The 12,848-nt window shown below is 44.9% G+C and overlaps 1 protein-coding gene across 1 annotated transcript in view; it reads left to right on the top strand.

Moving 5' to 3' along the window:
• Nucleotides 1-8,540, top strand: part of FKBP3 (FKBP prolyl isomerase 3) — a 51,965-nt gene extending 43,425 nt beyond the window's left edge. Inside the window, exons 6-7 of the mRNA XM_069208736.1 lie at nucleotides 2,008-2,105; nucleotides 8,185-8,540. Of these exons, the coding sequence (XP_069064837.1) occupies nucleotides 2,008-2,105; nucleotides 8,185-8,239 (153 nt within the window). The 3' untranslated portion in view covers nucleotides 8,240-8,540. The remainder of the gene's footprint in view (nucleotides 1-2,007; nucleotides 2,106-8,184) is intronic.
• The last annotated feature ends 4,308 nt before the right edge of the window (nucleotides 8,541-12,848 follow it).

The following is a 12,848-nucleotide window of genomic DNA, read 5'->3' as shown; positions in this document are numbered from 1 at the left end:
GCAAGTCTCACGCTTCTTGCGGGGAGCTTGCAGGGTTCTTTAAAGTTGCTGGAAACAAAGTTGCAGCTTTTCTTGGAGCAGGTCCGCTGTCCTCGGGAGTTTCTTGTCTTTTCGAAGCAGGGGCAGTCCTCAGAGGATGTCGAGGTCGCTGGTCCCTTTGGAAGGCGTCGCTGGAGCAGGATCTTTGGAAGGCAGGAGACAGGCCGGTGAGTTTCTGGAGCCAAGGCAGTTGTCGTCTTCTGGTCTTCCGCTGCAGGGGTTTTCAGCTGGGCAGTCCTTCTTCTTGTAGTTGCAGGAATCTAATTTTCTAGGGTTCAGGGTAGCCCTTAAATACTAAATTTAAGGACGTGTTTAGGTCTGGGGGGTTAGTAGCCAATGGCTACTAGCCCTGAGGGTGGGTACACCCTCTTTGTGCCTCCTCCCAAGGGGAGGGGGTCACAATCCTAACCCTATTGGGGGAATCCTCCATCTGCAAGATGGAGGATTTCTAAAAGTCAGAGTCACCTCAGCTCAGGACACCTTAGGGGCTGTCCTGACTGGCCAGTGACTCCTCCTTGTTTTTCTCATTATTTTCTCCGGCCTTGCCGCCAAAAGTGGGGCCTGGCCGGAGGGGGCGGGCAACTCCACTAGCTGGAGTGTCCTGCTGGGTTGGCACAAAGGAGGTGGGCCTTTGAGGCTCACCGCCAGGTGTGACAATTCCTGCCTGGGAGAGGTGTTAGCATCTCCACCCAGTGGAGGCTTTGTTACTGGCCTCAGAGTGACAAAGGCACTCTCCCCATGGGGCCAGCAACATGTCTCGGTTTGTGGCAGGCTGCTAAAACTAGTCAGCCTACACAGATAGTCGGTTAGGTTTCAGGGGGCACCTCTAAGGTGCCCTCTGTGGTGTGTTTTACAATAAAATGTACACTGGCATCAGTGTGCATTTATTGTGCTGAGAAGTTTGATACCAAACTTCCCAGTTTTCAGTGTAGCCATTATGGTGCTGTGGAGTTCGTGTTTGACAAACTCCCAGACCATATACTCTTATGGCTACCCTGCACTTACAATGTCTAAGGTTTTGTTTAGACACTGTAGGGGCACAGTGCTCATGCACTGGTACCCTCACCTATGGTATAGTGCACCCTGCCTTAGGGCTGTAAGGCCTGCTAGAGGGGTGTCTTACCTATACTGCATAGGCAGTGAGAGGCTGGCATGGCACCCTGAGGGGAGTGCCATGTCGACTTACTCATTTTGTTCTCACTAGCACACACAGGCTTGTAAGCAGTGTGTCTGTGCTGAGTGAGGGGTCTCTAGGGTGGCATAAGACATGCTGCAGCCCTTAGAGACCTTCCTTGGTATCAGGGCCCTTGGTACTAGAAGTACCAGTTACAAGGGACTTATCTGAATGCCAGGGTGTGCCAATTGTGGATACAATGGTACATTTTAGGTGAAGGAACACTGGTGCTGGGGCCTGGTTAGCAGGGTCCCAGCACACTTCTCAGTCAAGTCAGCATCAGTATCAGGCAAAAAGTGGGGGGTAACTGCAACAGGGAGCCATTTCTTTACAATTTGAGAACACAAACATCAGGCAAAGTTGAGATGGTGGAAGCAAGCCATTGAGTTGCTATGTTTGACTTTCTCCCCCTTTGGATCACGTTGCACAGCTGTGAGTGAATTCCCAGCCGCCCTTAGCGCATCATTTGAGAAAATCGTACTTAGATTTTTCAGCATTCTAGGGTGGTGTTTTCTGTAATGTAGTAAATCGAGAGCAGCAAGAAAATCAGTCGAACATACTTTTGTGAGGTTTCCTCCAGATTAGTCAATGCTAAACTTGTGATTTAATTCTTAGTTCACCCACAAATAGTGGTAACGGTACTGGATACAGATGATGTATCCTCTTGTTTCACACGACACAGGCAAAAACAAAATTAGCGTTGGAAAGTTCCACACTAAAAATGCATCTTGAGGACAGAAAAATAGCCATTTGTGTGGTCTATGAAGGCATAAACATTGTCTTTTTTTCCACAGTGGGATGAAGGTATTCTGACCATGACCAAAGGGGAAAAGGCTTGCCTGGAAATTGAATCTGAATGGGCTTATGGCAGAAAAGGACAGCCAGATGCAAAGTATCCTTTTTCAAGAAGAAATGAGTATTTGGCTTGTGTTTCCTATTGTTCACTTCACGTTTTGGCTCTAACCATGCATTATGGTCATAGCTGGCCGGTGGGCGGGGGGGGGGGGGGGGGGGGGGGCATATGTCCGTGTCACAACATCCCAAAGTGAAAAGAGAATGGTGTGATTTTCTTTCACCAAATTCACTGTTTCCTGTTCTGCATGTGTCATCACTCATTTTTCACAGAAGCTAGTTTCTCCCGTCACACTCAAAAGCTTTTTATGCTTTCACTGGTAGGTTTTCATCACAAAAAGAACATTAAAAGCCTGCCACAGTAACTCAGATAGAAATTGGTGTGCATAATGTAGGAAACATTTTACCTGAATTTCATAACTAACGCAGCAAAACAAGTCAGATGGTCTTCATCGTAAACGCCAAATGTCCAACCAAACTTGCATCCACGGCAAAAACTTTTCTGCATGTATCGTATTGTATATCTTTATTAGTTTGATCTCGTGCCCATTAGGCAATACAAATCATGCATTTTACAGCATTAAAATCAACAATAAACGAGCTCTTATTCGCAAACATCTCAATACCTCAGATTAGGGAGCTATAATTTGGAGCCAAAATAAAATAAAAAACATGCATACATAAGAAGAAAACTACAGTGCAGCACCCAGCCCCTATATCAGATACATAGCTACTTGAACGGCACAGAACAAGGCCTGAGATTTTCGGGTGCATACTATACTAGCAAATTTGTCAATAAAAAATAACTTCAAATACAAATTGTGCAATACCCGCAAAATGTGCAAAACTGCATGAAAATTCACTCATAGAGATTTTTAAAAAATCACACAATTGACAGTAACGACGAATTGTTAAATACTGTCAATGTGCAATTCAGCATAAGGATCCTCCTTTTGAAATTAAATCATACTAAAATACATACCCACTATCAGCACTAAAGTGCAAAGAGTATGTTATTTTGTAAAGTAAAATTTCTGCTTTTCAGCTACAGCGGATAGAAATTCAGCCAAGGCCCAGCATACTAACCTATTACAAAGCAGGATTAGCCTCACTGGATCGCTAACGCAACAAACCTGCAGCCCTTTAAAAACCGGCAACAACAGGTGACTACTTGTTGTTATGAAAAAAGTACAAAAGACAGTTATCTGCGAAAGGGACGGTGCTTCATGCTTACAAAAAGGGCAAGAATCCTTCTCCCTCCCAGCCTGATTCCACTCTGTCCTGATGAAGAGCGTGACCTGACCTAACCGGACCGTCCGGGCCCACCGTCTAACGGATTGGGCTGAATTAACCCACTGTACTCGGTTTACAATAAATACATCAATTTGATTCTCTTATGGACATCAGCCAGGTCGCTCTATGGCGAACTTTTGTTAAGCGTTTTAGCAATTGTTTGTGTTTTTTTTTTTTTTTTTAATATATAAAAGTTTACCTAGAATTGATAAGTATATCCGAGCACTGTACAAACAATATTAACAAAGTAATAACATGATAGAAAATACACATTCTTGCGAAACTCAGAATCCAACATATTATAGAAACGTAACATCTAGGCCTCTATTTCAGCATTTTAATGGACTGCACTAGATAAGAAGTATTCTTCAGTCCCTTCAGATTTTTATTTCGACTGTAAATGAATGATGTGTAAAAAAAAATCTGAAGCAAATAAAGCAACTTAAACTGAATTACTGATTTGACCGGCTGCCAGTGAAGACCCCACAGGATTTAAGCAATTGTAAGTTAAGTGATCCCACGAGGTTGGATCAATAGAGATAGCCAGTAGCTCAAGAAGGAATGTAAAATTTCTTAGCATACGTAATGGAAAGTTTCAATTCTATTAAGGACGGGGGAGGAGGGATTATGCTTTTTCTTTCGTGCCTTGAATACTTCTAGCAGCGTTCATCAAACTACCTCTTCCAAGAGCCCCTGGGAGGAAGTAGGAAAAAAAAGAAAAAAACAGCAATACAATAGCCAATCAAATGCCATAGTAGTAGTCCATATAACCAATGTTTCCCTCCCCGGGGCACTTCCTCTTTCTTGAGGGTGACAGTAGGTCAGCCTGTCCGTGGAAAACTCTTGTCATTTCCTCGTATGCTTTGAGGCATCTTACTACACAAAGTTTGGGATGCACATCGAAACTGGGTAAGAAATAGTTCTCAAATCTGTCATTTTCCTCCTGGAGACCTGGATGGTAACCCCATAAGGAGTGAATACTCTGTTTGAAATGTCCAGGGCTCTAACATCTGACATCCTACGGCACGAGACCAGACATGGAAGCACCGTCAATTTTGCAGACAGTTCCTTGTGTGAAAGGTTGTCATTCCTTTGCCAGGATTGGAAGATGTTCTGTTCAGAACTTTATTGACATCCCACAGAGTGGAATATTTGAGTTCTGGAGGTAGGGAGAGGCAAATTCCTCTCAACAGTTTGCAGACCAGTGGGTGCTCTCCTACAGGGGTCCCTTGTATTGGCCAGTGACCTGCGGCGATAGCTCAACGGTAGGAATTGACTGTATGATATAACTTGTGACGCTAGAGCGGTCTGGAAATTCAGGACTGGGGCAGTGCCGCACCCCATGGGATCTTCCTGTCGTTGAACACACTAACGCAGCCATCTGGTCAATGCTCATTTGTATCTCCTGGAGGTTCCTTCTGCCCAGGTTTTGGATAGCATAGAGGCAGCCTCCTGTGAAAGGCCTGGCACCTTCCATTGTTCCCTGTAATCTGCCAGGCCGTAAGAGGTAGACGGCCCTGAAGGACTCGCGGGTGATGCTGGCCTAGAGGATCCTGAAGAATATCTGGAGCGCAGGGGATTTGGATTAGAAAACCACAAAGTGCTGGAAGAACCAGAATCCATGCTTGAGATGTCCATATTTGGGTGATCAGCACTACCTCGGCTTGCTGTCTCTTCACTTCTGCTGAGTCTCCTAATCATGGCGAAGAGAGGGAATGCATACCCAATCTCCTTTGACCAGTCCTGGAGGAACGCATCCTTTGCCAGGGCTAGGTGGTCGGACATTCAATTGCAGTACCTTGGTAGTTGGTGATCTAGCCGGGACGCAAAGAGGTACATAGAGAATGGGCCCCAATCGCTGTGTAACCGGGCAAAGACTTGAGGATGTAACTGCCACAGGCTTGTGTCCTGCCATTACAGAGAGCACCAATCTGCCGTCTGGTTAGACTTCCCTGGGAGGTGCTTGACCCTGACAGACACCTTGTTGTTGAGGCAGTATGCCCAGAACTCATTGGCTAGGTCCGCAAGAACTTCGACCTGTCCCAGAGATGGTTTCTATATCGAACTGTAGAGACATCCATCTTGAGAAAGACGCTGCAGTTAGCCCTGTCCTTGGTCCAGCACTGGACTGCAGAGGTGCCCGCCATGAGCGCTAAGCAATTTATGTGGCGGGATTGCTAGTCTGTTGACCATTTTCCTACTGTGAACCTCTTGACACACCTGACACCCCGTCCTGATTTGCTGCCATTGAGCTCTATAATGATGTCTGGATCGGAGCCGAAAATGGCCCTGCCATTCCAGGCCTCCATATTGGATATCCACCAATTCATTTTGTTTCTGAACTCCTCCTTCAGGAGTAACGGAGACCCTTGCGCAAGTGAAACGCCTTGAGTCTCTGGAGGGCTCTGTAGTGCAGTGGCCCTGGAAATATCGTTTGGATCGAGGAGAAGACGAGTCCCACTATCCTAGCCACTTGGTGTATGTAGATCGAGGAATGAAACAAAGTCCTCCTCAGTTCCCTGTGGATTTTGGTTATCTTGGGCCGCAGCAGTCTTAGTGTCTTTTCCACTGAGTCTGACAAAGCCCAAGAAGGTATGTTGATGAGAAACCCCAGGATTTCCAAAAGATTGATCCTAAGCTGAACATTGATGCATGATCAGAGCATTGTCCAGATAAATGATGAGACGAAGGCCTTGATCTCTCAGCTTCTCGACCACTGGTTTCAACACATTGAAGCACCAAGGGGCAGAGGAAAGACCGAAAGGAAGGGTCTTGAATTGGAAAGTGGAACCCTGCCATTGAAACTGTAGGAAGCGGCAATGAGGGGTAATAAATGAGGATACGCGGCCAGGTGCACCATCCAGTAGTGTGGGTGCAAAATATCTCTGAGGAGATGGATCCCCTCCATTTTAAAATGCCGAGAGATCCCCTCCATTTTAAAATGCAGATATACAACCAGCTGTTGAATTCCTAGAGGTGATCACGGGGCGTTGTCCCCGTCCCTCCTTTTCCACCAGGAACAAATTGCTCAGAAAACCCTTTGGGTGGATGTTGGTCGGCCTGCTTGTGAAGGAGATGCCACCACCACCACCCGAAACCTCCTGGTTTATAAGAGACTTCTGCATCTCAGGGAAAAAAAACGGAGGACGAGGGCTCTTGTGTTGAATTTGAGACCTATAAAAAAACTATCTGAAAATCTTGCACCATTGGGAGCACCCAGGCATCTGCGGTAATGAGTTGCCAATTGTGCAGAAATTGAGAAAGCGGGCCATCCCACCTGAGTACATTAATTGAATTTTGCACTTACTGCATATTGTTCCTGTGGCGGTCCTCTGGAAGAACCTCTTCCCGCTGGCCTCTTATTGTGGGGAAGAAGGCCCCTGGATGGGGCTGTTCCTGGCCCTTCTGGCAGGCTCCTCCTTTGGAGGAGGCTTGGTAATAGAAGCAGCCAGCTGCGCCCCCCCCCTGCCGCTACCAGTCCAGACAAAAAGGCGTGGGTAGAAAATGTTCTTAATAGACTTGTACCTTATTTAATGATGTAAAAGTAGCCACAGATTTGCCCAGCTCCCTAACAAACAGGTCCCCAAACAGGTTTCTGTGACCGCTGGCCCTGTCTTGGATGAAGCAAGGTCCCCCAGCTTGGGATCAACTTTGATAAGGAGGGAACCATGCTGTTCCGTGGACCGTGCGCAATTGGCATTGCCCAAAAAATGACAGGGCACTGCACCTGTTCAGATGTCCCCTCAGGGGACAAGGAGCCGCTGGTGGCCTTTGCTTGCTCTGCCAATTCGAGGTTTTTAGTCAAAGGCCCTGTTACATCCAGAAGCTTATCTTAACAGGCCTTCCATGACCCCCACAATTATTTGCAGGCCTTAAACCAATTGAGGCGTGGTGTAAACCAGCATGATGCAGCGTGCTGACAGCACTAATTCAAAGTAGCGGGTCAGAAGGGGCTCCACGCCCTATAGCAGGAGGGTTTCCTCCCGCCAGGGCCTAGCCCCTAAAGCAGCCGGTCAATGATGGTACAGTAATGGGATAGTGGGAAAAAATGGGACCACAATAGTTCCAGATGCAGACCTGCAGTGCAGGCATCTGCGGCTTCCCTTCGATCAACAGAATACCAACCGCGACTCGGCAGGACATCCGGCTTCCAGGCGGAGCGGGTGGCTCGCTGTAGCAGGGCTGAGAGACTGCCCTCAGTGTTAACTTCCGCATTCTGTGTCAGTTTCAGCATGCTGGCAGATGACACGGTAAGTGTCGCTGCCCGCGCCCCCTCTAGTTCAGCAGCCCAGCCACCACGGTAAGCGGTTACACACAAATCTGCTGGAAGCAGGAAAGAAAGAGGAAGTGCCTTGTGGGGAGACGTTGGTGAAATAGACTATTACTATGGCATTTGATTGGTTATTGTATTGCTATTTTTTTTCTACTTCCTCCCAGGGGTTCTTGGGAGTTAGTTTGTTGAACGCTAAGGCATGAAAGAAAAAGCATAATCCTCGCTTCCGAACCGCACATACAATTCAATTGATGCAAGCCAAACAATAAAATGTTGATGACATAAGATTTCATTGAAATCGTAAAGGAGTGAATGTAAAAGAATCAACCAGGAAAAGTTTGAGTAGCCTTTGCAAATTGTTGGTGTTTGATTCAAAATTGGCAGTCAAGGCTTGGCCTCCTGTGTACGAGATGAATTTTTTAATCTTGTCAGACTTCTCACTTGAACGTTTATTTCCCTTTCTACATTTGTTCTTAATGTCTGCTTTCCAAGCAGTTCTGTTTAGTAACTATTCCAAATCTTTGCTGATTTCCTTGATTCGATGTGCAAACAGAATACCACCTAATGCAAACTTAATTTTTGAAGTGGAGTTGGTGGATATCGAGTAAGTGTTATCTGTGCCATTCTTTGGTGAACCAGGAGATTGAAGATTCAAGACTGCAACATGGGCTATTTTCATCTTTGCCAACATACTTGGTTTTGTTTTATTGTAAATACAACAAAGGAAAATCTTGTAAATTCAGTTAAAGTGTTTTACATTCTTGTGGGACACTTGATAAACAACGATTCATTCTCTCTCTCTCTCTCTCTCTATATCCTCTTGCTTCCCTCCCCACTTTGATACCTCTTTATGGAAAGATTTTTTCTGTCAATTTCATTGCAGATAAATAAAATGACCTATTTGTGTAATTTTTGCGAAGTATTCAATGGTGCACTGCTTTCGCCTACAGTTGTGCGTGTAAAACATTCACATTGAGCACATTTTCTTTGTGTCACAGTTTAACTTCTCTGCTTGATAAATCACTGAAAAGAGGAAATTGCTAGCGAACAGACACAGGGTGCACTTCAAAACAGTGGCGTGAACATTTTGCTTTAAATCTGAATAATATTGTGCTGCGTCATTGCAATTTCCCACGTAAAGCATACCATTGTCACTTGTCTTGTCTTCCTTTATAAAGCTATGCATGCCTCCTTTCATTCACTACAGCTCATTGTAGGTTAGGTTAAACAGTTGGGTTTAATGGGATCAGACAAGCGCCTACTCGATTTTCTTTGGTTGCAGTCTGATATTAAAGGGTAGTTAAAAAGTTCATTTTTTTTTTGGTATTTGTTGAAACAAGTTTAGTTCAGTCTGGTTTGGGCTCGGAGCTTCCCCAAACTGTGGTCCCCAAATGTTAGCTGTGAGGAGGTATGCGATATGATCCAGTGCTTAGGCATAGTGTTTTTGGTCATTGGATTGTGTATTGTTGATTTCTGTAGGGTTGACACGGTAAGTATGTGTCTCCTGCTTGGGTGTAATAATTAGGTCGAAGCCTACGAGACAGCAGAGCTCGCTAGTTTGCAAAAGACACATTGTGGACAGTCAAGGCTTTCATGGTATTCATTTAGCCTGTCGCTTACCATTGGCTTTGTGGTTTGTAACTCACATTGTCTGGTTTTCCATTTACTGGCTTTGTTCCATTTTAGGGTGTCCAGGTTCAATTCCTCCCTCCCAAGGAGCAAAGCCTTTTCACACTACCTAACCTTGTATTCTTCCATGAGTGCTCCTATCTGTAAATGGGCCTGTAAATCTTATTCTTATCTTGTCACATTTGCTGTGCATTCAGACAGAAGTCAAATGTCTGGTTCTATCTTCTGAGGGAACTTGGTGTTTACTTTTCTTTCTCTAATTTCAAAGTGAGAGGGATTTATGTAACAGTCTTGCAGGATACTGCTTGTTAAGCACACAACATTTAAATGAACTGTGCAGGTATTTCAGAATATATCAGAGGTAGCAAAGCACAAATGAAAAACATTTTTTGTTAGTTCCGCTGTGTGTTGGAAAAAAATACTTGAATGTGATCAATACACTAGGTGGTGTCATTTTCACACATTATTTGTGGACTGTATAGTTGTATTAGTAAAACTATGCCAATGCAAATGTAATGATACTTTCAATTGAAAATGTGTTGTCTGTAAAGGCAGTGTGCTACCACACCATGCAAACTCCACTCTACTCCACACAATTGCATTCTGCGCCACTTCACTCTATGCCTGTCTACTACACATCACTCTACCCTATGGCAATGCACTTTGCGCCTCTCCAGTCCACCCTGCACATCTCCACTCTACTCTGCACAACTCCACGCCACACTGTAACACTGCACTCTATGCCAATGCAGTATCAGTGCACACTACTCTGCACCACTCCATGCTACGCCCCTGCACTCTCAATTAACTGTATGCCACTCTAAACAACTGTGCACGCTGCACTCTACATCAATTTACACCACTACTTTTCACCTTTCTACTGTACCACTGCAGTCTACCCTACCTCACTCAACTTAGCCCTGAAACAATCTACTGTCGCTACACTCTACTCCAAACCACTGCACTCTACGCCACGGCTCTCTGTTCTGCACCACTGCTCTCTATGCTACTCTGCACCACTGCACACTACAACAATCATCTCTGCAACACTTCACTTTGCAATACTCGACTCTGGGCCGTTCCACTCTACGAGGCACCGCACTCCACTCTACGTCGTACTCTACACTCTGCTCCACTGAACTTTACACCACTTTACTCTAGCCACTACACTCTAGCCCACTCTGCCCCACTCTATCACACCAATGTGCGGTAAGTCTCACACAACAATTAATTGGAATCCAATCTTAATAGAATCACTTCTCCACAGAAAAATCATTTAAGAAAGTTTTGGTTTAACCCATCAAAAACATTCATTGTTGTTCATAAATGATATATTAATTCAAAACAACTACTGTATCATGATTATATCATTCATACCTCAACACAAATTATAGGTATGATTAAAATTTTTAATAATCGATTTAAACATTCATTGTAACTCGTCCGTCAAACACGTGTTTCGTCTCGGGACAGTGTTTTCTCTCATCCCAAACGACTTCTTCAGGGCACTTGACTTTAATTGTTCGTTTCTTATTTAAATGTTCCACTAGTTGAGATTTCTATCACAAATTTTATACGAAATAGTCCAATGCAGTTCTGGCTAATACAGGCAGTTATTTGTCAGTAATCGGTGATGAAGAACGCAATGTAATGAGTATACACAATGCCCCACTCTGCACTACTGCATTCTATGCCACTCTGCACTACTGCATTCTATGCCACTCTGCACTACTGCATTCTATGCCACTCTGCACTACTGCATTCTATGCCACTCTGCACTACTGCATTCTATGCCACTCTGCACTACTGCATTCTATGCCACTCTGCACTACTGCATTCTATGCCACTCTGCACTACTGCATTCTATGCCACTCTGCACTACTGCATTCTATGCCACTCTGCACTACTGCATTCTAGGCCATTGCATTCTATGCCACTCTGCACTACTGCTTTCTAGGCCATTGCATTCTATGCCACTCTGCACTACTGCTTTCTAGGCCATTGCCCTCTGCTATGTACGGCTGCACTCTGTTCCGGACACTACTCTTGGCTGTGCTGCACACTACTCTAGGCTGTACTCTGCACTCTGCTCTGCACCTCTGAGCCACTTTACTCTAGCTGCTACACTCTATTCCACTCCACTCTGGACTACTGCATGCTATGCCACTGCTCTAATGCATTCTACACCAGTGCACTCTACACTACTGCATCCTATGCCAGTGCACTCTACGCCACACCACTCTCCTCTAATGCCTTCTACGCCAGTGCACTCTATGCCACTTTGCACTACTGCATTCTGTGCCAGTGCATTTTACGCCGCTCTGCACTAGTGCATCATTCCAAACTGCACTCTGTGCCACTCCATTCTGCAGCTCTACAATCTGCACCACTGCACTATACTGTACTCTGCACCACTCTACATCACACTGCTCTGTGCCACTGCACTCTACTATGCAACACTTTAATCTACGCCATAGTGTTCTATGCCACTATACTCTATGCTCTAATACCACACCAATGCACTCTACAGCAGTCCACTCTTCTCCTCTGTACACAAATCCACTCTGTGCCACTTCAGTACAAAAGACTATGCCAGTCCACTCTAACACAGTGCTCCACTTTTTGCTATTCTACTCGACTTTTTGCCATTCCCCTGTACGACACTCCAAACTACTCTCCTCTACGCCACTAACATTTAGTCATGGTGAACAACAGCCACGCTGGTGTTCAACATGGCTAAAACGCATTGGCAAAGCCGGTTGTCTTTGCTTGTTTTGGGGCGAGGTTACTCAAAGGTATTATTATTTTTAACTCAGTCACTTTTTTCTGTCTTATAGTCAGGTCAGTTCCGCTAGAATCCTGGCAGTGCTTGTCAAAAGAATTTTACTCAACCTCTGTCATCTCTGAAACACCAGATGTCAATCACAACTGCACAGCTCCGTGAAATGCCAAGTATCTTCCTAGACACCGTGGTTCTGGTGGTTGTGATGTAGGTTTGGTAACTTGGACACTGCTTAGGAACAACACAATGAATGAAATTGCTCTTTATTGTTGCTTCATAAAAAAGAAATAGCTTTTTGTAACTTTGACTCCATACTTCAGTGACAATATGACTGCCCACATTGCATATTCACACAAGACAGGAATTATCTGACTTTCTTTTCAGGTCTGCATGTGTTAGCGGTTCTTGTGTAATCCACTACCTCAGGAGGTGTGAATCAGTCCTAGCCAACGGTGGATATGTCCAGGAGAGGAGCTGTAGTACCATTGCAGTTCCTAATCTTGGAATATCTGTCACATAGTCCGTGATTGAAGAGTGACATGCTGCTGGTTTTATCAGCAGAAAGGAGGAATGCCATCTTGCTTGCAGCAGGAGTACACACACCACAGGTGTGGTGGATCTATAGACATCTAAGTAGAGGAACTTTGAGTAATGACTTGAAATCCTAATTGTACTTCTAATATAATGGGTGCGATAATGCTATTGCTATGACGCCTGATGTTGTGACATACAACTTAACCATTATTACCTGTTGGAGATGAGATTTGGATCCAGACTTTATCAGCTATTCAGAGAAAGGGGCTTCA

The sequence above is a fragment of the Pleurodeles waltl genome, chromosome 9 (assembly GCF_031143425.1).
Source record: "Pleurodeles waltl isolate 20211129_DDA chromosome 9, aPleWal1.hap1.20221129, whole genome shotgun sequence".
Classification (NCBI taxonomy): Eukaryota; Metazoa; Chordata; class Amphibia; order Caudata; family Salamandridae; genus Pleurodeles; species Pleurodeles waltl.
This window is presented reverse-complemented; position numbering and strand designations above follow the sequence as displayed.